Source organism: Pituophis catenifer, unplaced genomic scaffold (assembly GCF_029215685.1).
Source record: "Pituophis catenifer annectens isolate HBS135680 unplaced genomic scaffold, rPitCat1.0.hap2 SCAF_3, whole genome shotgun sequence".
Taxonomy (NCBI): Eukaryota; Metazoa; Chordata; class Lepidosauria; order Squamata; family Colubridae; genus Pituophis; species Pituophis catenifer.
Window position 1 is genome coordinate 196,193,719 of NW_027256883.1, and position 27,208 is coordinate 196,220,926.

The window sequence follows — 27,208 nt, forward strand, 5'->3', positions numbered from 1 at the left end:
ATGGAAATATGGGAGGTTAGGAGACTATATAAGAATATCCTGGCCTCCCATATTTCCATTAAATCCTGAGGGAAATCTCATGAGGGAACTCTTTTCATAAAACCTTTGCAGTGATTGTGCTATTATAACAACTGGGGCAGGAAAATTCCTGTTCATAAGAAATAACTGAATAATTCCTCTCTTTAAAAAAAATGAAGATTTTTTTTTAAAAAAACCCACTTCTATTTTGGTTTGTTGGCTATCATACACAGATACATCTGTGGGAGGAAATGACATCACATGGGTCATGATGTCATCATGCAAATAGCATGATTATTGATTTGCATCAGAGGTGTCATGTGACTGGTGCCAATTAGTGGCACCAGTCACATGTCACCATTAGCAAATGGTGACATTTGCAAAATACAACACACCACATGTGCTGTTCTGGTTTTTGTTGTAGATTCTAAGCAATGCCTATAATCATACTTACTCCTGGTAGAAAAGTAAAGAAGTTGTACTTCTGGTTGTTGACGACATTGCGTGGATATCTCTGATCCCTCTTTTCGGGATGGCCAAGCCACACGGTTCGAGGCCTGGGATCTCTTCTTCCACAACATCTTAGGCATTCACAGCATCTGTAGAAAACAACCCTAGAATTTAAAACCTTATTACCTCAAGAAAAGCAAAATAATGCCAGCTTGTTCAACCAAAGGTTGCACTTTTCTGCCATTGTTCCTGACAAAACAATAAGCCAGGATTCTAGATGCAAGTGTAAGAACAAATGATAATTAAGCTAGGCTTTCTAAACCAAAATCAAACAATGGTTTCAAATTGTAATTTGGGATTCCCTTCCCTAATCGTATTTTTCTCTTTTAGTTCTCAGAACAAATTGTTTCTCTACATCAGGGCTGTCAAACTCCCGGCCCGTGGGCTGGATGCATCACGCGCTGACCACACCCATGTCCAGTTTAGTGAAAGGGGGGAGTCTCAACTGAATCTATCTGCGTAAATTTTTTAGATGCATCTTTTAAAGCAGAGAACTCTAACTCCAATTGGCACAAGAGATGCATGAGTACCAGCTCATCAACCCAAGGGCTGATAAAAGGTAAAGGTAAAGGTTCTCCTTGCAAATATGTGCTAGTCGTTCCCAACTCTAGGGGGTGGTGCTCATCTCCATTTCAAAGCTGAAGAGCCAGCGCTGTCTGAAGATGTCTCCGTGGTCATGTGGCCGGCATGACTAAATGCCAAAAGCACATGGAACACGGTTACCTTCCTACCAAAGGTGGTCTCTACTTTTCTACTTGCATTATTTACATGCTTTCAAACTGCTAGGTTGGCAGGAGCTGGGACAAGTAACAGGAGCTCACCCCATTACGCGGCACTAGGGATTTGAACCACTGAATTGCCGACCTTTCAACTGACAAGCTCAGCGTCTCAGCCACTGAGCCACCACGTCCAAGGCTGATACACTGGAGCTTTTTCATAAATTGATTGGAAAATCTTGAGTGAATCAGAAACGAAGAAAGTGAGTATCACATTATGCCATTAATATACTGAATCAATGCATGAGTGACTGTGAACAGTGCTTCCAAGTCCAGAAAGGGATGCAATTGTTCACAAAACCAAATTGTGCAAAAGCCCTCCTGACCACAACAGTCACCAGCATTTTAAGCAGTCCCTGTGAGTCAGGAGGATCCCCAGAAGTGTGCGCTGGTCTCAAATGGGGAAGTGCAATCCCATCAGGACCAAAGGTGAAAATGTCTCAGACCTCAGGGGCTCAAATAACCCCAGCAATGGAATTTTGTCAGGATGGAGCCAGGATGGTGCATTCCTCACCATATTGATCACTTCACTTCTAGTGCATCAGATTTCTGAAACCTTTTGTTCTATTTTTATTTATGAAATGTTAATCTGCTTTACAGTGTTTAAAACACCCTGAAGAGAGGTTTTGAAATGCCTCTTCATTAAAAATTGAGCAAAACAGTCGAGTCCAGAATGTTCAGTTCTTGACTGAACTTTTGAAAAAAAAGTGCAATAAAATATGTATTTCTTCAATGAAATGTACTGTAATGTTTCTATATCCTGAAACACCAATTAGCCAAATACATTTTAGCCCTCTTTACTGTGCAAAACCAACCTGCGTTTAATGTCATATGAACCAGACTGTTGTCTTTGCTGAATAAATAAGATTTACATTAACCATGATTAAGCAGTCATACACAGGCTGTCTAGTTCATGGAACCAATCACGGAAGCAGCTTTAATACTATGATCTGGCTCTAAACCTATTTTAATCTGGTAAATAATTAATCATTAGACACTAAATTCAAAGTAAGCAAAAGACCACAACTTACAAACCATAAAATCTGGAGTGGAACAACACACTTAGCCATCATAGGGTTTATTTGGATTTGGTTGTGTATGTGAGAATGGAATATATGCATGCCTTGAAGCTAGTTTGATGACTTTTCACTTTGTTATGACTGCTTAATGGTTCTTTATTAGAAATGTAAAAAAAAAAATACTCTGGAAGAAAGCATACCAAATTTATTCCATTCTATTGTCAATCAATCAATCATACTGATCCATGAGGCCACCAGGAAGTAAGATCCACTACCTTTTTAATCCTTGAACTTTTGTTTGTTCAGTTTGGAGCTGGCCCTCCTAAGAACAGTAGCTACATTAAATGTGTAGCTACTGTTCTTAGCAAAAAAGTTGCAGATGTACTTGAGATGTCAGACAAATGTGTTAAAGAGGCACAAGTACACTACAATCCCTCCCTGTTTCTCCAGCCCTTGGAATTCCCTCTTAATTATGCCACTGAATTTCAATTCAAGCCGAACAGTGAAACTTGTTTAGTACGGTACTTGGACGGCAAATCCCAGGGCAGCTAGTTAAGACGAGAATTTGAAAAACATATTTGAAGAAGGTGGCAGAAGTCCACTCAGTGATTTCTTTCTTCCTGAAAGACTCATAAAAAATGTAAGGCACAGAACGTATTAAAAACTTAAACAAGTGCTTAAAATAGGCTTAATTTTATTTTTAAGAGAGAGAAAGAAATGTGCTCTCCCCCACCAATAAGAGATTTTAAAAAAAGAAGAATTCTGGTACAATTTTGGATGAACACTGATAGAAACCATCAGTTTCAACCAAAGAATAACAGAACATAATGACAGAATAACAGAGTTGGAAGGGACCTTGGAGGTCTTCTAGTCCAACCCCCTGCTCAGGCAGGAAGCCCTATACCATTTCAAAAAGTGGTTGTCCAATCTCTTCTTTAAACCTTCCAGTGTTGGAACTGGAGGCAAGTCCCTCCACTGATTGTTCTGTCAGGAAATTTCTTCTTAGTTCTAGGTTGCTTCTCTCCTTGATTAGTTTCCATCCATTGGTTCTTCAGGTCAAAGCCTTCAGGTGCTTTGGAGAATAGGTTGACCCCCTCTTCTTTGTGGCAGCCCCTTAGATATTGGAACACTGCTATCATGTCACATTAAGGAAAGCCTGTCACATGAAAACTCTAATAGGACAAGGCAAACACACTTACGCCATGTTCTACCTACTTGTTGGAAAGTTGGGGTGGGGTGGGGTGGGGTGAAAGAAGCTATCATTCCCTTGAAGAAAGTACACTTCAGTGACAATGCTCCCTCAAAGGCATGCAGATCTTTATTTGCTGATAAAGAGATTACTCACTTGACTAAACATTGCTTACAAATAAATACATCTTATCCCAATATTTCCACCTACAAACTCTGGATGCATCCTGTTCCTTCAGTTACCCAACTGAGCCCAAAATTTATGTTGCTGAAACATTTGTTAAGTGAATTTTGTCCCATTTTATGATCTTTCTTGTCTCAGTTTTGAGTGAAACACTGCAGTTGTTAACTTAGTAACACGGTTGTTAAAGAGTTGTTAAACTGGCTTCCCCATTAACTTTGCTTGTAAGAAGTTTGCAAAAGGTCACCATAAGAGCCGTGGTGGTGCAGTGGTTAGAGTGCAGTACTGCAGAGTACTTTTGTTGACTGACGGCTGCCTGCAGTTTGGCAGTTTGAAACTCACCAGGCTCAAGGTTGACTCAGCCTTCCACCCTTCCGAGGTCAGTAAAATGAGGACCCAGTTTGTTGGGGGTAATATGCTGACTCTGTAAACCGCTTAGAGAGGGCTGTAAAGCAGTATATAAGTCTAGTGGACAATCATTTAAATATGAGCCAGCAGCCAAAAAAGTCAATGCAATCCTAGGTTGCATTAACAGAGGGATAGAATAGAACAGAATGAGCTGGAAGGGGCCTTGGAGGTCTTCTAGTCCAGCCCCCTGCTCAAGCAGGAGAACCTATACCATTTTGGATTAGTGACTGTCTAGATTCTTCTTAAAAACATCCAGTGTTGGAGTGCCCATGATTTCTGGAGGCAAACTGTTCCACTGGTTCCACTGTTCCATTGCTTTCAGGAGAGATTAACCAATTTCATCAATATATTTCTAAAACAAGAAAGTCACTTCATTTTACTTAGATAGAATCAAGTTCACATGAAGTATTAGTACCGCTTTATAAAACCTTAGTAAGAATACTGCATCCAGTTGTGGTCACCATATTATAAAAAAGAGGTAGAGATTCTAGAAAGAATGCAGAAAAGAGCAACAAAGATTATTAGGGGGCTAAAACATATGAAGAACAGTTGCAGGTGAGTTGCAGGTGAGGGTCGAAGCAGGCGGGCGCCTGGTTGCAAAGCCGGGCTCCGGCGTGGAGCAGGCCAAAAATGGTGGTTCTCTTAATTCCAAATCCAGAGGGATGGAATCAAGATCAAGTGAGGTACTGATACCGCTCTATAAAGCCTTAGTAAGTCCTGCATCCAGTTTTGGTCAACACACTATAAAACGATATTGAGACTCTAGAAAGAGTGCAGAGAAGAGCAACCAGGATGATGAGGGGACTGGAGGCTAAAACAAACGTGAACGGTTGCAGGAACTGGGCATGGCTAGTCTAGTGAAGAGAAGGACCAGGGGACACAGGATAGCATCTTCCAATATTTGAGGGGCTGCCACAGAGAGGAGGAAGGAGGTCAAGCTATTTTCCAAAGCATCCGAAGGCCAGACAAGGAACAATGGATAGAAACTGATCAAGGAGAGATTCAACCTGAAAATAAAGAGAAATTTTCTGACAGTGAGAACAATCAACCTATGGTACAGAAGTTGCCTTGGGAAGTTATGGGAGCTTCATCACTGGAGGCTTTCCAGAAGAGACTGGACTGCCATTTGTGAGAAATGGTGTAGGGTCTCCTGCTTGGGCGGGGGATTGGACTAGATGACCTCCAAGGTCCCTTCCAATGTTATTCTGTTATTATTTTGTTATTCAGAAGTTTTGGGAGCTTCATTACTGGAGGCTTTCCAGAAGAGACTGGACTGCCATTTGTCAAAAAATGGTGTAGGGTCTCCTGCTTGGGCGGGAGGGTTGACTAGATGACCTACAAGGTCCCTTCCAGTTCTGTTAATCTGTTAAATCTGAATTGGGTTTATCTAGTCTAGTGAAAAGAAGTTCTAGGGGTAACATGATTGCAGTATTCCAATACTAGTGGCGTTGCCACAAAGAAGAAGGGATCAACCTATTTTCCAAAACACCACAATGAAACAATTGAACAATGGATGGAAACTAATCAAGAAGAGAAGCAACCTAGGACTAAAGAGTAATTTCCTGACTGTGAGAGCAATTAACCAGTGGAACAGCTTGCTTTCAGAAGTTGTTTATACTCATCATTGGAAACCTTTAAGAAGAGACTGGACAGCCACTTGTCTAGAATGATATAGGTCTCCTAGTTCACTTCCAACTCTCATATTCTGTTCTGTTTTAGATTTGAGTCCTAGGCAGATTAGATGAAAGTAAATCTACTCAAGTTAGGAAAGCATAAAATTGTGCTTTATTCATTTATTTGCATCAGTTCATTTCCTTCGTTTTTTACTCAACAGAATAATCATGTAAGTTACTAGCACAAGCAGAAATAAATAAAAACCAACATAAATTAAAATGGGCACATAAATAGAGAAAACCTCATATGATTCATGGTCCTATTAGAATGGCCAACCTTTCACAAAGGCAAATTTGCAGCTAGGGTATTTACGAAAGCTATTTGCAAACAAAAAGAATTCAAATTAATCTCCATACTGTGAAAACATTTTTTCCAGCCATTTTCGAGCTGTTGGTTAGTGCCTCTGTGTTGCATTCTGTGAGTTTCACACTTGCCTGTTCCTTTCCTGGCCAGTGATTTTTCCTAGTGCCTAAAGCTATCTTTTCTCTTGCTGATTGTGGGGAAAATTGTGAAATTGGATATTTGTTCTCCTATTGCATGCTTGACTTCTGCAGTGTTGACAACTGCTCCTTTTCAAATCTAGGGGTTTCGCAACCTCATACATTTTTTTTCAGCAAGAAATCTAGCTTGGTTCCACTTTTATTTTTAATAATATTTTTTTCTGAGATAGTATACAAGTGATATTGCAACAAAAGAACAAAGTATGCTGCTTCATAAACACAATTTATGTGTCTCTTATACATCTGGGTGAGTCAGCAGTTAAAAATCATATAGGAATTTCAAAGCAAGAATATTTTACATAAACAGTTTATTCTAAATTATAAGGACCAGCACACTATCCTGCAAAGAATCCCATGTTGTCCTTGAAGTATCCCTCCTCACCCCTTATTTTTCTGAAGAAGAAATCTGTGTTATTCAAAATTTTGCATGATAGGCTATCAACATAAATTAGATTAAGATGAACTTAATACAGTTGTATTGATCATTTTTTTTCTATTAAATTTCTTCTGAATTTTCTTCCCATAAACTAACATGCTTGAACCACCCTGGTATTTGCTCAGTGTTTGAGGGCAATGATTCAAAGAGTTTCATAATGAATAATAGAGTTGCTATGGAGTAACTATGGCTCCCATTTGATTTCATTGTTTATTTGACTACAATGTTTATAGATGGATATAATTCCAAAGGAATACAAAAGTGAGTTGCTGTACTTTGTTGCTCTGCTTGTATTGATAAAAGCTATAGAAGCCAACTGGAGCAGTGCCTTCAAACCATACTTTAAGACAGGAGTAGGGAACGATGGCCATTTTATGATCTGAGGACTTCAACTCCCAGAATTCCTGAGCCAGCCATGATGCCAATTGCATGGCTGGCCCAGGAATTCTGGGAGTTGAAGTCCACAAGTCAAAGAGGGGCCATTGTTCCCCATCTCTGCTTTAAGACATTTAAGAATCAATATTCTTCAATACAGGTTCAATACAAATCTCATTTGAATGGTCCGCTTATTATTTATGGAAATTTTTAATCTATCAGGGGTCCGCAAATTATTTATAACAAAATATTTAGGATTCACACAAGCACTTTCCTTAATAGTAAACTTAAAAGTTCTATAGGACTTTATAATTCTAAATTAACAGATTCCATTAATCAAATATTGTATCATAATTTACCATGATTTTTCCCCCATGTTCATGCTTTACAGTAGAATGAAACAAGTAATACAAGTCTTAGGCACACACAAATTCCAAAATTCTTGGTTGAGCCATAGATCTCTTCCAAAATCAGAGGAGATAACAATTACGTAGTTGTAAAGTGTGTTGTGTTAAACATATGGTTAAATGTGTAAATGCAGCAGTGTGTGGGGGGGGGCTGAAACATCAGGTTTAACCTGACATTTAATCTTCTTTCAACACATTATTTTTGAATTTATTTCTCTCCTCATTTAGGGATTGCCTTGTTTAGTGACCATTTGTAGTTACAATGTGATGAAAGAGTAACTTTGTGATTGATCCTTACATTTATGATCTTCACAAGTCTGTAAAGCAAAAGAGAGCTGAAGTAAGATTGTAAGAACAGTCACGATTTCATTTAGCGACTACTTCTGAGTTGCCGGTCCCTATTATGGTTGCTAAATGAGGACAGGCTGTTCTCATTTTAGCTATGTTTCATTTTCTTTTTGAATTTCTTTGGCTTACTATTCCTCAGTTTCTGCACTCAGTATTAATTTGCCCTAAAAGAAAATAGGATAGGTCATTTTAATAAAGGAGCATTCAAAAGAAACAAAAGCTTAAAGATTCCACCCGCCTCTCTCTCTCTCTCTCGCAATTCTGTTGAAAGCAAAAAATGAACAAAGCCCTCATGAGTAGAAGCTCCCACTCATCAATTAAATATTCTCCACTAAACCTTTAGCATTTACTCAATACTAAATTCAGTACTTAAATTTCTTAATACTTAGAAGAAAAATGATTTTTCCTTAAAGAATTATTTAACACTTTCAACTGTACATTTTTTTCCATGAGATTGCAAGCTGCAGAACAGGAAATTGGTTGGGGAGTGGCAATCAACCAGCAAGGTAGTTTTGTTCTTGTTTTCTCTTTTAAATTAAATATCACATTTCTTACTTTCTACTTCACCGCTTGCAAATAAGTGTAAAAGAAATCTTATCTCGTTAAAAAAAAATCTAAAGATTTCCCTCTTTCCCCCAGAGAAGCAGCAGCTGTAAAAATCTACTGGGTTGTAAGGAATAAGATAGGAAATGTTAGCTTAGTTTAAATAAGAAATATTTCACCCAGTAGCAGAAAGATTAACTTACACAAGAGTCATTTTCAGACATCCTGTTGAGAACAAATCCAACATGATTTCCATGTAAGGTCAATACTTTCTAAACTAAATATTTTAACAGGAAATAGTCAATGAAAGGCAAGAGATTAAATACTGCTGTTTCCCTGTTCCATGATCCCAGTTGTAATATTTATATATGGGATAAACTAGCAGATTTTAATTTTCAATTTTTTTTTAAAAAAAGCGTAAGGCTGCCTCAGGCAATGATAAAAGAGGAAAGAAGGATGGCAAAAGGATGTTGCTTTTAGAATAGGAATGAATCTCTAATGTTGGTGCATCTGATCCACAAGTCTCATGAAGGGCCATTCTTCTACCCCAGATTTCCACAAAGAGAGAGAGACAGAGACAAAGAGAGATAGAGACAAAGACAATCCCAAACTCACCCAGCGGGCATTGCGCCTAAAATGGGACTAAAACTCACAGTCTCCTAGTTTCTATCCTGATGCCTTAACCACTACGCCAAACTGGCTGTCTAGTCCTGAAAGCTGGATCTATAACACAGGAAAGAATTACAACACCCCTGACAGGAAGTTATTCAGCCACTACCTCAGAGAATGTATCAATTTTCATAACTGAATATTCTGTCCTTGAACATGGCTTTTGTGTGATGGTTCTAATACTTAATACTACCTTTTTGGAAGAATTTAAAAACTCATTTTTTTTCCAAGTGTTTATATGACAAGATTCAAATACTGGTTCATTGTCCTCCTCCTTTCCATTAATCTACATTCTCCATTTTAGGAAATAATGGAATATCAATAACGTCAACAATGTTAGAATAAAACTTCTGCTTTGACACTAAATGTGCTGTTTGCATGCATTCTTTGTTTCATCTGTGCTTAGCAAAGATGACTCTATTGTTAAAATAACTACAAACTGTATTCATTACATTAGCACTAAAGTTTGTCAGAATTGCCAGAAGATCCCAGAGGAACTAATTCAGCTCATCAGGATTTTAGATTTTTAAATATAATTAGGAACACAGTTCAAAGAGGTTGGGCTCCTGCTAAGAGCTTCCTGAATCTACTCATCTCCTTCACCAGTACAACTTGCCACCAGACAATGATGTGGAAGAAGTGTACTAAATACCACTGACAGCTTGCACTGTCAAGTAAGTGTTTACAAGGAGAAGAAAAAAGAAGACAATGACAAGACCGAAAGAGATACCTGGAGAGAAGGTCAATAGACTGAAGGAGGGGAACATTTCACAGTACCTGTTGCAACAATAAATCTTAATTCTCCAAACACTTAACCCCATATTCGGGTTGAAGTCTTATAAACAGGTCACTCTTAGAGTAGTTTCTTTATGCAGACAAGAAGAAAGACTATATATACACTATGTCTGTGAATAAGCAGATCTGCCTCCTACATAAGAGGCAAGATCTCTATATAGATCTCTGCTTCTAGTTTTAAATTCTAGGCCTTCTGCTCTTGCTTATCCATGTCAATGGATACTTGGCTATTATCTTCCTCATCTTGAGGGACTCCAGTATCTGTTTATACATGTTTTTCTCTAGTCTGAGAACTCTTTTCCCATCTCACCAGCTACAGTCCTAAAATCTTTTCCCTCCCTCCCTCCCTCCCTCTTTATTTATTTATATATAAATAAAATTGATTGGCCACCCATCTTTTTTTTTCAACCCACTTCTCTAACTCTTATCAAGACTTATTTTTATTTTTTTTCTTCTAAAAAACTATCTCCCCAAATATTATATAATCCCAGATTTCAATTCCCATCAGCCCCTTATCAAGGGCATGTGGGATTTAGACTCCATAAGGCCCAACTCTTCAGTTAAGGGAAAAATCAGAGAAATTTCTCCCGAATAAGCCTTGGTGTTCACTACTGACAGAAAACGCTGAATGCACAATTACAGAGTAGCAATTAATTCTTGCTCAACTGTGTTCTTTTAACATCATACATGTAATAATAGAAGGTGAACCATGAAGAATAATCTGCCTTCAGACTCCTGCCAATACGACTTAAATTTAATGACATTTCCATTATTTCTGGAATGGTGCACTATGTGTATCAAAGGAAAAAAAGCATTAAAGCAATAGTACAAGTTTAAACGACAACTAATCTGTACCTTTCTGGAATATTGGTGCCCAAGCAACATGGAGCAGTACCTATCTATTAGAATAGCATTTCCTCAGAGATTCAGATGGCTCTAACAACACTACTCATCTTCAAAAAAAAACCTGATTCCCCCCCACCCCCAGGTCTTAGATTAGGGTATTTGGTGATATTATGGGATGTGACATGTACTTGCTGGAGAAGAAGCAGCTCAGCCTTTCCACCATGCACAGTGGCTCCAATAGCAAATAGGCCATCACAATCTTTTTAAAAAATCATGCTTACTAAACAGTTTTGATCTCAATGGAAGATAATAAATGTTGCCTAGTGAGCTCCACATGGAAGACTAGAATAAAACTAATACGGAGAACAAATTTCTACTGTCCATTGAATAGCTATGTCCTCTGGTGCATTCATATACAAGTGTATTACCTACACTTAACCCTAAGCTACATCATGGTACCCTGATGATTTGTGTGTGTGGGGGGGGGACCCTGAGCCACATCATTTCTTGTGTGTGAGGGTTAGGATTGACATAAACCAATGATGGCTAACCTTTTCCGGACCGAGTGCCCAAAGCAAATGCGAACCCACCCAAGTGCAATGCACGTGTGTGTCCCACACATGCATATGTGTCCCCCGCATGCACCCCACACCGTGCATTCATGCACCCCCGTGCATGCGCAGCAGAGACCCGAAGACCAGCTGGCTGGCGGGAGGCGCATGTGCATGCACAGCAGAACTGAGCTGGGGTGACACCTCGCGTGCCCACAGAGAGGGCTCTGCATGCCACCTCTGGCATGCATGCCATAGGTTCATGACCACTGACATAAACTGTCTACTTGTTTCCACCAATCATTCAGCCCTTATTCCCAGGCTTACTTACTTATCATTATATGGGAATTTAAAAGCAACTCTCCTTGCAACTCTTGACGAGGGTGCTGCTCAGATAATCAAGTATTAATTCAGCAAGTCAGAATATTCATTACCTTCATGCACCTCTAAGTAATATGCATTACTTTCATGCACCTCTTTGAGCAGGAAGAAAGTTAAGTTGATGTTTACTACAGCTTCCTGTTAATAACTAGGTTGGGACTATTTGGCATACTGCCTTGTTTTAAAGTTGACTTCTGCATCTTAGATGATAAAGATCATGCTTCCAGGCAGCTTCCTGATTTATTTTACCTCTTGCAGGAATGAAGAAGTGATAAGACCTTAAATAGGTCACAATGCTAATGCTCATTTTGGTTTATTAAACCAGAGTTTGATTATTCAAATACAGCCACTTTCATATGCGCAGACAGAAAATAGATTCCTTACATAATTCCCAGGAAAATGAAGAAATGCAGCAGAACAGTAGATGAGATCTGGAGATCAGAGCCAAAAATGATGAACAGGTAGTTAAATATTTCCAACAGGTATGAATCAAGTTTTAATAAACATTTTACAAAAGATGAGTCTGTTTAAATATGTCTGATTCCCTTTTCCTCAGGGAAAAGATTTTGTTTTATGCCTTTCTATATACTGTGATATATATTTCATATTTTCTTTTTAAAAATCATTGATGGAGGGTTGATTTATCTTCTCTAATTGAAGAAGATGCTTTCCTTCCTTAGAAGTGAAATTTAGCCTGAATATAAACCATGGAAAGATTGATTTTGACAACAGTATGTTCCTACAACTTTAACAGCAGAAACATTTGTAGAACATTAACAGGGATAAATAGGATTGGTAAAACATCACAATGACATAGTGTAAACATGATGTCACTGAGTCATGATGTCATTGCACAGATTACAAAATGGCGAGATGATATCTGTTGCCCATACATCAGTGGTGGGTTGCTACTGGTTCGCCCCGGATTGGGTGAACCAGTAGTGGCGGCAGCAGGAGGCTCCACCCACTTGCCCAGATGCTTCTGCACATATGCAGAAGCATCATGCATGTGCAAGCGCACACGCACCCATGAGCAAACTGGTAGTGATGGGTTTTGAAACCCGGCCCTGCCATACATAAACCATGCCGTTGCATGATATTACAACACACATGCAGTTTGCTCCTCTAGTGTGTGTGTGTGTGTGTGTGTGTGTGTGTGTGTGTGTAGGAGGGGGGAGTTTTAGTCCCACTTTAGGCATGAAAACCAGCTGGGTGACTTTGTACCAGTCACTCTCTCTTTGCCCAACCCACCTCACAGAGTTGTTGTTGTAAAGAAAACAGTAAGAGGAAAGAATAGTAGGTATGTTTGCTGCCTTGAGATATTTATAAAAATAATAAAGGCAGGATATAAATAAATAAACAAACTTCAAAATGACACATGTAATTTGCATCATTTGCATGATGATGTCATATTAAAATACCATCATGGCATGTACCAGACATTTATGTCTTCTACTCTTCTCTTGTAGCAATTACTTTTTTGAGGTGGGTATGAGAAACCTGCCACCATGGTATCTTATATATAAGGAAGTCTCCAACTCTGGATTGGAAGATATTAACTCAGCATCATAGAAGAAACAAGGACAAATAGAAGGCATTGAATTATGTTTAACCTCAAGAGGATAAAAAGCAACATGAAAGCTCTCTTCAAATACTTAAAAGGCTGTCACATAGTTGATTTTGTGTTTTTACTTTTTGCTTTTTGCTTCTCGTTCACCCAGGAAACATTTGCTGTTGGACAAATTGAACATTACAAAAAACAAGGTACTCTTTTAGCTTTCAAATGAGCTTAGCATTCTTAAAAACAGCAGTGCATTAATAATGTATTTTAAATATTTATATGCCAGGCTTCAAATTTTATATTATATCCTGCAACTGCTGAAAATACAAAGAAGTACTTCCCCTTAGACCAAAAAGATGTCTCATCTTGATACAAACAATACATCTAAGGCTATTTGCCATTACTGTTATCTGCCTTGAAGATTTTAGGAAATGCCAGTAAACAAGAGCCTTCTAAGAAACTAGCTGCCATTGTCACCTACTGCCAACAAGTCATCTTTAACTAGCCTGCTATGTCTGTTATAAGATCTCCAACACAATGAAATTAGAGATAACAGGTTTTTCCTGTTAGCTTTATTAAGTTTCAAAGAAACAATAAAATACAAAGTAACATAAAGGGGGAAAGGGGGAGGGGATAAAAGCGAAAAGTTAAAAAGTAACATACCCAAACACAAAAACATAATAAAACATACAGAAAAAGTGACCTGTGACTATTTTCAGTGCAGAGAAAATTATAAAACCTCTAAATTTAATAATATCAACATCTAAAAACTTTTAAAGTATTAATAACTAGTATCTGAAAACACAATATTCAAATACTCTCCATCAGTGTAATCTAACATATAAAAACCTATAACTAAATAAATCATAGTCATATATTTGACATTCCACAATCTTTATCTAGTCAAACTGGATCTAATCCTCAAATCCCAAAATCAAAATTTCATTTTTCTCCTTATCCTGTAGAAAATCTAACAATGGTTTCAAAGCTGCAAGAAATTGCAATATTCTAATTGCAAGTATTAATAGGTTTAAACCAGCTGTTGTTCCATGTAGATTTGTTTAAATCAGACAAAATGAAGAAAATGATTGAAAATTATACCAAAATGGTAAAAAAAAAAAAAAGGCAAGTCAAGTCCATATCTTGATGGAATGTTTACTAAGATGGGAAATTTTAAGATGTGCATATGCTGACAGAAAGAGAGATGACATGTCAGGGTAATTACATTTGTTGAAAGAAGTGAAAATGGCTGTGTATAAGAGTATACTTTAGCCCACTTTGTTATATGGAAGTGAGGGTTGGTTATGTCAGAAAAAAACATTAAGAGTTGAATGAAAGTGAAAATTAACACGTTATTAAATAAGAGATAGGATTTAACAAGAAAAAATGGGTGTTAAATGAATGTGAATATGTAAGTGAGTGAATATCATAAAAGAAGTCTATCAAGATGTACCGGTAAAATAAAGAAACCTATATGAAAAAGCAGTGAATTGGTGCAGAGGAAGGAGAAGATTAAGAAAGTTGTGGCTCTATGAAAATGATGACATTCTCAAAAAGAAGTAAGAAATTTGAAGAAAAAAGCTGATATTTAGAATTAGGATATGGATATGGATGAAACAAGGACTGGTTATAAGAAATGGAGAGCTATAATTTCTTCTTTTCTTATCCCATGCCTTCCTTATTCCACACTTTAGTTTGTTTGTTTTTTATTTATTATAGTTATTCCTATTTTATACTCAGTACAATATTTGGATATTCTGAAAGGGACAGTGTGATGGGTGTACAGTAGACCTACAAAAGTAGCACAGGTTTGAAATGGATTGTATTCAGTAGCATAATTGCCAAATTACTCAATTTTGAAAACAGAATTCTAGAGGGGAAAGCAGACATTTAGTCTACTGAGCTAGAGGAAATTCAACCCTTTGCTCAGTCAAAGCTGAAATCAAGTTAAAGCTTCCACCATGCTTTCTCTGTCCATCCTCAGTTTTAAAATAGGCAAGCTCATCACTTTTTTAGGCAAGAACCTTTCTCCTAGGAAGCTTTTCTTAACTCTCAATCATCGGGGAACATAATGGCTTTTTTGAGGGCCTACAAGGGTCGGAGTAGGGCATGTATCATGTGTCCCTCAGTGAGCTGATCATTGCACAGATTTTAGGATCAGCAGAACCATTCTCCCAGCCCCCAATCCCCTAAACTGGTCTAGGAGGACACTGTGAAAGATACTTTTCATATTGTCGAGGTTAACAACCATTTCTATCAACCTTACAAAAATAAGAAACAGATGGAGACTGTATCCCTGCCCAAAAGTGAATCATATTAAACTTTTATGTAAGTGGGAGAGAGTGACATGAGAAATTTGAACTGTGATTCATAAATAGAGCTTGAATTTAATAAGCAGCAGTCACTGGAATTTCTTTCATAAGGACCTCTTACCTTTCTATAATAAAACGATCTTATCCACCTTTCCTACTGGATTCTGTGTCTGTTTAATTTGTTCCAGTCTAGTGTACCAAGAGATAACCAACAGGTGCCATGGTTGATAGCATCAAAAGCTGTTGAGAGATCTTGGAACATGAGCAGGGATGTGTTAACCCTACTATGCCCTCTCAACAGAGCTTCCATCATGGTAGAGGGTGTCATCTCCAGACCATAACCCAGTTAAACTGCCACCACTCTCAATTATCTTGGTGGAGAATGATAAAATAATCCTACCTTATATATAGGAATGAAGACATGAGATGAAAGACATGAAAAATATAGGCAGGAACAGTTAAGAAAAATTAAGAAACATCTCAATGCTGGGATAAGAGAAGGCAAAACAACCCTCCCTGAGTCTCTTTGATATAAAAGAGGGCATGGAGAACCTCTAGCAGGTTTCAAGATTTTGTTATACCCTACAATAATAAAGTACCATTCCTGTAACCTATGCATTGTCCATTGGGCTACCTCAAAGAGCAGACACTACCATCCCCATCAATGTATCTTTCTTGGCTAATAGAAGGCAAAGGGGAGCTCCTTGCAGAGACACTATTTGTGTAACACTTCTTTTGGCTAAAGTAAATTTTCAATAAGGAACTAAACATAAGCCTAATTCTTAGGGGCTACAAAAAAATAGGGTTTAGTATGACCATCCCAAAGCCATGTTTTCTTCGAAGTTTCACTAAATTAAATTAAATGTACTCCATAATAAGCTTCAAAGTTGAAGATGAAATGTGCTAAATGGATTTCATCCAAGATGCTCAAACATTTCACTCAGTTTCATGGAAAATCTTTAATTTTTAATACAAATTCTGCATAAGACCTCATGTGTCATAGCTGGGAGCAAAGTGCTCAGCAAAGGTCTCCATCAGACTACAAAGGAAAGGAAATTATATACAATCGCCCTAAACATGTACAAATTAATGCAATTCCTTATTCTCACATGATCCTAATTTTATTCAACCAGTACTACGGCACACTTGTTTGGCTTAGTAACATTTACATATAGAAGAGCAACAAAGATGATTAGGGGACTGGAGGCTAAAACATATGAAGAACGGTTGCAGGAATTGGGTATGTCTAGTTTAATGAAAAGAAGGACTAGGAGTGACATAATAGCAGTGTTTCAATATCTCAGGGGCTGCCACAAAGAAGAGGGAGTCAAGCTATTCTCCAAAGCACCTAAGGGCAGGACAAGAAGCAATGGGTGGAAACTAATCAAGGAGAGAAGCACCTTAGAACTAAGGAGAAATTTCCTGACAGTAAGAACAATTAATCAGTGGAACAACTTGCCTCCAGAAGTTGTGAATGCTCCAACACTGGAAGTTTTTAAGAAGATGTTGGATAACTATTTGCCTGAAGTGGTGTAGGGTTTCCTGCCTAAGCAGGGAGTTGGACTAGAAGACCTCCAAGGTCCCTTCCAACTCTGTTATTCTAGTCTAAAATGTATATCTCTAAGAAATGAAAATTTCTATCCAACAGTCAGGGGACCCCCTACTCCTGTTTCATTTATTCTGGATGAAGCAAAAGAATATAAAGCTTTCAGTCAAATTGTATTGAGCTTTTTAAGGTTCTCTGCAAGTCCTTTTTAAGAGTCCTGTTCATTTCATTATGTAAATAAATCAGAGACTAAAAAAAGATAAGAAATTGTTCTTCCACAGGTTTCCCTAACCATTCTTGAAAATTTTACACTGAACAAATATTTTTATAGGAATATCTTGATGAAGGAAGTTGTTTTTCCCCCAAAGATCACTGAAAATGTTCCCTCTTTGCTTTGTGTTTTGTTTTAATAAGAAATAGATGTTTTTCATTGAGTATTTTGGGAACAGAAGCCCATCTTTCTATTATTTTTTCCAGTTCTTGGTGTTCCAGTGATTAGGATTATTTCCTAATCATTCAAATATAAGATTGTTAGGATGCAAAATTATCTTACGATGTAAATCAAACTAGGAAACTAAAAAAATATCCCAGAAAGCAAGAGCGAACCATTTCAATATTACTGTCAGTACTACATGGACATGTCCATAATATCACCAAGAGTTGGACTTGATTTAAGGAAAACTTTCTTTTAATCTGAAATTAATCTGAAATTGAAGACAATTGCAGCATAGGTCTGTTCTACTGAGTCCCACTGAGATTAAGATTATTTACAATATATCCAAGGAGTAGGTACAGATTGCATCTTTAACCAATCCTATATGGCAGTTAGTCAATGAAGATGTTGATTAATCAATTAAGAGTCTAATCCCATAGATTTATATGCAGAAGCAAACCACTGGGTTCAGTGCCTTGATAGGCAGATCCAGGACTCGAATTCACAATGTATCATTTGCACATCATGTTTATACAATATGAGAAAATTATGTATTTAAATATTCATATCTTGATTTTTGAGGGGAAATGCCTTCCTATTCTAATTTATATAGTTACTTCGAACATTTTCATATTGCCTATCAATAATAAATGGCACTGTTTCTCTGTTTTTGGCTAAGATCAATTATAGTATTGATAGACAATGATGGCATCTATAAAAGAACAATAAAACTACAGAATTTATTTAAAGATATACAATGAACTTATCATTAAAAGTAAAGTAAAATAAATAATCAAAACATCTTCAAGGATGTATATCAGAACACCAAAGCACCAAATATATATTACATATTATATTAAAACAACAACACTGAAAACAGTTAAAAGACATTGAATTATGCCTAAAAATTAGCAAAACATGTTTCATCACTGAAAAGATCTTGCTTTTGTATTTATATTTGTATTTGTATTTGTATTTATTAGATTTATATACCGCCCTTCTCCCTAAGGACTCAGGGCGGTGAACAGCCAAATAAAACACATAACAATATATAAAATTTAAAAAAACAATTTAAAACATATTAAATGAATTTGGCCCTTACACATTAAAACACCCCCCTTTTTAAAAACGAATTAAAATTAGCAATTAAGAGTTAAAAGAGTTAGTTTAGTAACTACCTGACTCACTTCAATATCTACAAAGATGGTCTTGAAGTCTAGGCAGGAAATAATCCTTCAAGCTCCTTTAAGACTTTAAATACCATCATTTTGAGTTGGGTCAGACTAATCTCATTGTCCTACTGAGGACTAGTGAGAGTTCAGTGCTGTCTTCTGAAACAGCCCAGTATCTCATATATAAGATGATATAAGGCAGCTTTACTTGGAATTCTTTACATCCTGCAATACAGATGGTACTAAATATCTGTAACACCATCAAACATCTACATCAGTGGTGGGTTTCTACCGGTTCGGGCAAACCAGTAATGGCAGCGGCAGGCTCCGCCCACCCGCCCGGACATCATCATGGATGCCCTGTGCAGAAGCGCTGCGCACGAGCAAAGCAAACACACACATGTGCACGCTCATAGTTCTGAACCGGTAGCGAAGGTAAGTGAAACCCACTTCTGATCTACATCTGCCTAGCTCAGGTCCTTGGGAAGGACTCATAGGCAGAAAAAAATGCCAAACCCAGTCTGAAAATTTGGCTGACTGTGTGACAAACTATATTTAAAAAAGGTTACCATAAATAGGACAATTAGCATATCAACCTGAACTGATACTATCAAAACTTGATAGTACAGGGGTTTAGTGCACCCTGTTATTAACACAGCTGCCTGCAATTTCTGCTGGTTCGAATCTCTCCAAGGCTCAAGGTTGACTCAGTCTTCCATCCTTTCTAAGGTAGGTGAAATGAGGACCCAGTTTGTGGGGGCAATAAGCTGACTTTGTATAAAATATACAAAAGAATGAAGGCTATTGCTTAACGCATTGTAAGCCGCCCTGAGTCTCTGGAGAAGGGCGGCATATAAATCAAATTTAAAAAAAAAAAAAAAACTTGATAAGTAATGCTAGCGTAACTGCTGATATTTTTTTTTAAATGAAAAGGATACACTTTCCTGGTCTTTCCCAGTTCTACAAATGACAAGGATTTAGCAATTTATAATAAATGAATATATTAGAAACACATTAGGAGATCCAGACTCAGGCCAATATTTTAGACTGGATCAATATTTTTGAGATTGCTTGATGGAGCAAGGAGGAGGAATGATCAAGCCATAACCGGGAATTTGGAATTATATATTTATGGCTCATAGACACTACAGGTATTGTCTTATAAGCAGCCTTTCCTATCCTTCAAATACAGGTGGAGGTGCCTTCTCTAAAGGAGTATGTGCCCTTTGTAATTTGAATAAAATTATTTTTACTAAGTTTTAGAAATAATAACTGGCTTAGTTGTCTACTTTGAGGCTTTTTCAGTTCACCAAAATGTTATCAAACTAATAGTGTTTACCAATCAGATGTTTTCATCTTTACTGGAAATAAAGTGGAATAATGAAAAGTAAGCTGGTCTTCTGAAAGAGTTGAAAAATTCTGAAAAACTAGCTAATACAAAAAAAAAAAAAAAAAAAAAAGAATCCCCAGAGGCCAGGAAGGTAGACAGTTGAGAAAAAAAATAATGCTACATTAATGTAGCAATACGGTTCTATGCTCTCAACAACTCTTGATGGTTACAGGAAAGATCGCTTCCGTAACCCAGCTGAAACAACCAGACTCTCCAGCCTGTAACTAACAGAGCTTTGGAGCTAAGGTTACATCGATATAATTACTGAAAACATTACTAACAAGGTAAGATACACAACTGAGTTAGTGAAAACACCAGTGGAAGTTGTATAATCCTCAGAAAGAGAACTGCAGCAATGGAGTGCTAACTGGCCTACACATTTCACAATCATGAGGTTTGCTTTTCATGTCAACAGAATCACCAGATTAATCCACTTCACTCAGCTACGTTATTTTCTAATGCTTGATATTATCATATCCCTAACAAAATATCCATCCTTATGATCAGCTATTAGCTATAATATGTTTACTACACTTCACAATGTGCTCTTTAGTCTTTTAGGAATTCAGGAAGCTGCAGTGTGTGTTGCTGCAATGGTTTATGAGTCAGCCTTTGAAGGAAAACCCAAGAAACTTCGCATCTTGGAACAAAGGACAACAGGATGGCATCGACTCCCATTCATCTAACTCCCATTCATTCCATTCAACTCTAAAGTAGAGGTCTTCTACCTTAGATGATCATTTCAATACTGGCTACTCCATAGCATATGTGAGAAACAGATGCTTTTACAGGTGGGGGACAGGGACACAGGGAATGCTACATGGCATATAGAACTTAGTTTGACAGTAGAACTGGAATTTTTTATTTATTTATTTATTTATTTGTTTGTTTGTTTGTTTGTTTGTTTGATTTATATGCTGCCCTTCTCCGGAGACTCAGAGCAGCTTACAATGCTTTTAAGCAATAGCCTTCATATTTTTGTATATACCTGCTTAGTAGGGCTTTTTGCCCCCCCCCAGCGGTGTTCTATTTTATACAAAGTCAGCTTATTACCCCCACTTTATTATTTATTTATTTATTTTATTTTATTCAATTTCTATACCGCCCTTCTCCTAGTGGACTCAGGGCACTGCACAGCCAGAACTAAAACACATACCAATACAAAATTTAAAATTATTAAAAGAATTACATACTTTGGCCCAAATTTAAAACAATTCGAATTAAAACCCATTGACAGATTAAAACCTAAAAAACTAAAAAAAAAGGGGGGGGGGTTTCACGCCAGCCCTGCTTGATGGAAAAGTTTCCAGGGCACGGCGAAAGACCCAGAGATCCGATATCTCCGGGGGCAAATCATTCCAGAGGGCAGGAGCTGCCACAGAGAAGGCCCTCCCCCTGGGGGTCGCCAGCCGACATTGCCTGGCTGACGGCACCCTGAGGAGTCCCTCTCTGTGGGAGCGTACTGGTCAGTGAGAGGCTATCGGTGGCAGAAGGCAGTCCCGCAAATACCCAGGTCCTATGCCATGGAACGCTTTAAAGGTGGTAACCAACACCTTGAAGTGCACCCGGAGACCACTGGAAGCCAATGCAGCTCATGCAGGAGAGGTGTCAAATGGGAGCACCCCCTCGCTCCCATAATCCCCCGCGCGGCCACATTCTGCACCAGTTGGAGCCTCCGGGTACTCCTCAAGGGGAGCCCCATGTAGAGAGCATTGCACAAACTGGGTCCTCATTTTACCTACCTCGGAAGGATGGAAGGCTGAGTCAACCTTGAGCCTGGTGAGAATTGAACTCGCAGTAATTGTGGTCAGACAAGAAAATAAAGAAATGGATCATCAAACAATAGTAATAGCAATAGCATTTAGACTTATATACCGCTTTACAGAACTTTATATTGCAATTTGGGTCCTCATTTTACCCACTTCGGAAGGATGGAAGGATGAGTTCTTAGTCAAGTCATGAATGACTAGGCTCAAATTATGCTACTCTAGACAATTACATAAGGTCTAGCTCTCTGGAGAAGACTCTGGTGCTAGGAAGGTAGAAAGAGAAGAGGATGACCAGCAAATGAAGGGGATGGACTTAGTTACAGTAGTGAGGAGCTCGCTGTTGGAAGAACCAGGTTAGTAACAGATCATGATGGACAAAATATATCTACTGGTTACCAAGAGTCAAAACTGACCTAATGGCACATAATTAATTAATACCTAGTAGAGTGCAATTTCCCACCCTTGTAACTTTCAGATGTGTAAACTTCAATTCCCAGAATTCCCGTTGATATAGCCAATCATAGAATTCTGGGAATTGAAAAACGACTGATATAAAGCAAAAAAGCTCAGGGCAACTTAGGGGTATTAGCCAAGAGGATGTAGCTATTGTTCCCTCCATATTACTTGCTATTTGAAATGTTACCTCACTTAACTTGATGATCAATGACACCTGTGATCTGATCTGCGAGCCATTTTAATATAAGGAATGGATGATCCTCCAAGCATTGCTAATATAGCTTGGATTACTCCTCCTCACTGGCTATCAGAACTAAAGCAAGAAGAATTGGAATCCAACTACTACCAGATGTAATGGTATTTCTTACCTCTTTTAGATCAAAGTAGCTATAGTATTTATATACATATGCATACTGTACACGTACAGTATATATGTAGCAAATGACTCTTCTGTTTCTGAATGGAGAGGATAATCATTTCTCCCACAATGATTCTTTAAATTAAATTACATATTTTTTGTATTGGCCACCCTTCATTTCTCACCCCTCATTCCAATAATGATTATTTGAAGTTGGGCAGGGGTAGGTTTTAATAATATATAAAGTTTATCCATGCCTCTCCAAAACCTAATAAAACAGGAATGCATTAATTTCTAATTGTACAATGCTTTTAAACTTTTATTTCAAAAAGGCGTTGCAGAGCACAATGAAGCACAAATGAAGCAGCCAGATCTTTTCCCATTTCTACCTCATTTATACATACCGGCAATAGGAAATGCCAAACTACTTTTGTAAGCCAGCCAAGAAAAACAGAGAGAGATGATAAAATGCCCACTATCAGTTGAGCTTGACTTGAAAAGGACCTTACCTTTTGCACAGATTTGCTCTTTGCTTTTTTGGATCAAATCTTGATGACTTTTATGTGCAATAACTGAACAGCTTAGAACTTTCACCTCATAACCGTTCATCTCATAAATCAAAGTAAATAGTGCATTTATTTAACACAATCCTATATATTTGAACATATATGACGCACCTGTTTACTGTGAGTGATTTATATCTTTTAATTCCATGCAAGAAGTGGTTACTTGGCTTTAAGTATTTCCCCCCACCCCAGAAGCAGAATAATTAATGAATGAAACAGACATTTTTATGCACATGAAACCTGGTGTTCTAACATTTATAGATTGAATTTGTAGGTAGCGTTCAACATTCTTCTGTTTTACATTTCACCCTCTATGTCTCTTTTCCTCATGATGCAAATATGGGCTTATAAAATGTGCCTGACAACAAATGGTACACATTGACTTAGAAACAAAAGAGGCGTCTCCTAGGAAGTATAAATTATACTTGAAGCCCAACCCTATGATGACTTGAACTTCAGGCCTGCTACACAAAGAAATCAGAGAAACCGACTAGGAAAGGAATATGCTATTTCATTTGACAGCTTCAACAGGAATTTTAAAGGCAGAAAATATCCAGTAGCCCAGGTCAAAACAAACAAACAAACAAACAAACAAACAAACTAGGTCAGGTGTTCCTGATGGACAGGTATAATGTTATACAATCCAGAAATCAGACATTAAGGAAGTCATTTCTGGGAGGAGGGGGGGGGAAGAAAGCATTTTAATTGCTACGATGGACCAAGTTTAGCCTAATGCGGATATCTCTGGCAGGATTATTCCAGAAGATGCACTAGACTTTATACCAATGATTAAAGAGCACCAGCCCAAAGTTTACATGCTGAGCTGCCTAATAATGAAAAGGGGTGGAGCCACTCCCAAATTCATATTTGGTGGAAGTCCCTATTGTTTTCTCCTGGTTGTAGGGACACTTTGTAGATACAAAGAGATGCTTCCTTCCTTTTTTTCCCCCTCCTTCCCAGCTTGGCCCAGAGAAGGGCCACTAAAGCCGTCTCCTTTTTTTCCCTTCCCTTCCTCATCCAGGTCCTTGAGACTGGAATGGCAGCCTCTGCCTGCCTGGGCGTGCCACCTACAAATGGCGTCAGAATCAACCTGTCAGTTCCTGCCGTCCAGCCTTCCTCCCGCCGCCCGTTCCGGCCCACGTCCCCCCACAACCCTTTCCCCGGTTTATTTCTCCTTCTAAGCCGACCGGGCTCTTCCCAGCGCGAGGGAAACACGATGATCTACTGAGGCGGCAGCGAAGCGTTTACAGCAGGCGGAGTGTGTGTGGAGGGGGGGGGGGTAGAAAAAGGTGGGGAAAACGATCCGCGGAACCCGGCTCGGCCAAGGGGAAGGCGCTGCACCGTATAGCATTTAGGGAATCGGCCACGGAAATCCGCTCCGTCGCTATCTTGAGGATTTTGGCCAGCTCGGAAGCCGCCGTTTCGGCAGCCGAAATGGCAGGGCCGGCACAGACCCAGCGGCATTTTCCCTTAAAGCAGCCCCAGAATTAGCAGCACCGGGTAAGGCGAGCGAGCGAAGGAGCCGAGGCTGCCCTCCCTAGTCAGGGGCCGGGAACCAAAGCCGGGGCGGCGCGCCCGCAGCCATGGCTGAGGTTCGCTGCCTCGGCGCGGAAAAGGCGAAAGCTTGAATGGGGAAAGGGAGGCCGAGACCCTCGGAGGGAGGAGGAGGAGGAGGAGGAGGAGGACGGGCGCCGAACTCACCCGCCGCGGTGCTTGTTGTCCATCCGCTTCTTCTGCCTGACCGGCTGCAAGGGGATGTTATCGGTCATGACCGCGGCAGCCGTGGCGAGGAGCGCCGGCGAGGGAGGAGCGCGAAACAGGTTCGGCTCGTCGCCAGCTTTCGCCTCGCCCGGCCCACACCCAGCCTCTCCGAGCTGGGAGGAGAGCGCGCCGCTGCCTGCCGAACTCGGGCGGGCTGGGGGCTGGGCGGCGGCGTCGCGCAGGTAACGTGGACTCTCACGCCGGCTCGCGCCGTCCCCTCCTCCCCCCCCCAGCCCACCGAGCCGGGTGTGGAAAATGGGCGAGGGCCGTTTGCTTGGTCGCCTCAAGCGATGGTGCCTTTTCCTCATTCTTCGCGGAGGGGGACACCTCCCCGGCTGCGTCTCTTGCCGGTTTTATTACCCTCCCTCGTCGCAATATCTTCCCGCCACTCTGCTCTTAAGGCTTGTGGCGGCTCTGGCCCAGGAATTTCGAGTGGCCTTTCAAGACTCTGGACTCCGTGGACATCATTCCTCCTTGCTTAAATCCCTCTGTCGCCTTCCTTTCGGGTGCGCTGCCTGGTGCTTTCAGAGGAGACGTTGCTTCTCTTCGCTAACCTACCCTCTCCGAGAGCTCTTGACCGGCTCTCCTCGGCTCGCCCTTACATACGTTCAGATCTCCCGTGGAGAAAGCTTAATATACAGCCCAAGATATTTGTTTGAACGATTCGGTTCACAAGCACCGATTTATTTATTTATTTATTGGTTTGCAGTCCCAGTGTATATGAGAGCATATACACCAAACACAAATTCCCTGTGTGTCCAATCACACTTGATCAATAAAGAATTCTATTCTATTCTATTCTATTCTATTCTATTCTATTCTATTCTATTCTATTCTATTCTATTCTATTCTATTCTATTCTATTCTATTCTATTCTATTCTAACCATGAATTTTGAGGGCTAGATCATAGGCTATAGCATTGAGATTACCTTGCTGATAATGAATAAATTAATTAGAGTTGGGATTGATTATATTTACATAGGAAATCAACGATAAATCCCAGCACTGTACCAGTATCTATTTATTGCTAAAATTTGTATGCACACTTTTGTTTTGCCAACAAAAGTGCGCATATAGTCAAGGCTATGATTTCCCCAGTTGCAATGTATGGCTGTGAAAGTTGGACCATAAGAAAGGCTGAGCCCCAATTAATGGAGGCCTTTGAACTATGGTGCTGGAGTAGATTGCTTGTTAAAAGGCCAGATCCTGAAGATGAAACTCAAATACTTTGGCCACCTAATGAGAAGGAAGGACTCACTGGAGAAGAGCCTAATGCTGAGAAAGATTGAAGTCAAAAGAAGAAGGGGACGGCAGAGAACGAGGTGGCTGGATGGAGTCACTGAAGCAGTAGGCGTGAGCTTAAATGGACTCTGGGGGATGGTAGAGGATGGAGGCCTGGAGGAATGTTGTCCATGGGGTCGCAATGGATTGGACATGACTTTGCGACTAACAACAGTAACAACAAGATTTGTATACTGTTTCAGTCATAATGGTTCTTAGAGGCCTAGTTCCCATCCAGTAAACATAACAACATATAATACTGGTAATATAATTGCCAAATCAATACTTCAATAAATATCCAGTAACCATTTGTAATCCAACCATCTCCCCTGGTTTACCAGGAACAGCAACTTCATAATTAATGCCCTGCATTGTTCAATCATCAAAGGCTTTGCAGAAAGGCTCCAAAATGTTTGGGATAAACTAGGAAATCATTTTTTAAAAAGCATCTAGGAAGAATGCAATGATCATTATGGAGAGTCTCAGAATGTCTAAGCCTGTCTTGCCATAGCTTCACTATTAGAAAAAATACTGGGATAAAATTCATAGAAAAATAGCAAAATGGAAACAATGGTTCACTAAAAATCTCAGACTTAGATTTAAGCACTTAGATGAGCTTCCAGATATCTGGAACAATGTTCTATGGGCAGGTCAACCTGAAGTAGAATTTATGAGGGTACATTGATGTTATGTTTGCCAAAACCATTATTCATAATAAGAACCTCATTCCAAATATCAAACATGGAGGTAGAGGTATCATGACTGGAGAACACTTTCCTACATGGGATCTGGACAAGTTAGCATCCTTGAAGAAGCAGTATAAAGGCCATCTGCCCCTGTGCTGAAGCAAAAGTGGTCATGCAGCAAGATTGTTGATTATTTGCCATTAGGTTCATGTAGATAGGCCTTCTGTCAAATGATCTGTTTCTAACTGGTTACTTCACTATTCCCCAAGGTCAATCTATCACACTAATTGA

The 27,208-nt window shown here is 39.1% G+C and overlaps 1 protein-coding gene across 1 annotated transcript in view; it reads right to left on the reverse strand.

Moving 5' to 3' along the window:
• ATP9A (ATPase phospholipid transporting 9A (putative)) overlaps window positions 1–24,957 on the reverse strand; it is a 90,815-nt gene extending 65,858 nt beyond the window's left edge. Inside the window, exons 1-2 of the mRNA XM_070940049.1 lie at window positions 24,890–24,957; window positions 473–617 (exon numbers count right to left, since the gene is read on the reverse strand). Coding sequence (XP_070796150.1) covers window positions 473–617; window positions 24,890–24,957 — 213 coding nt within the window. The remainder of the gene's footprint in view (window positions 1–472; window positions 618–24,889) is intronic.
• Window positions 24,958–27,208: the final 2,251 nt, after the last annotated feature.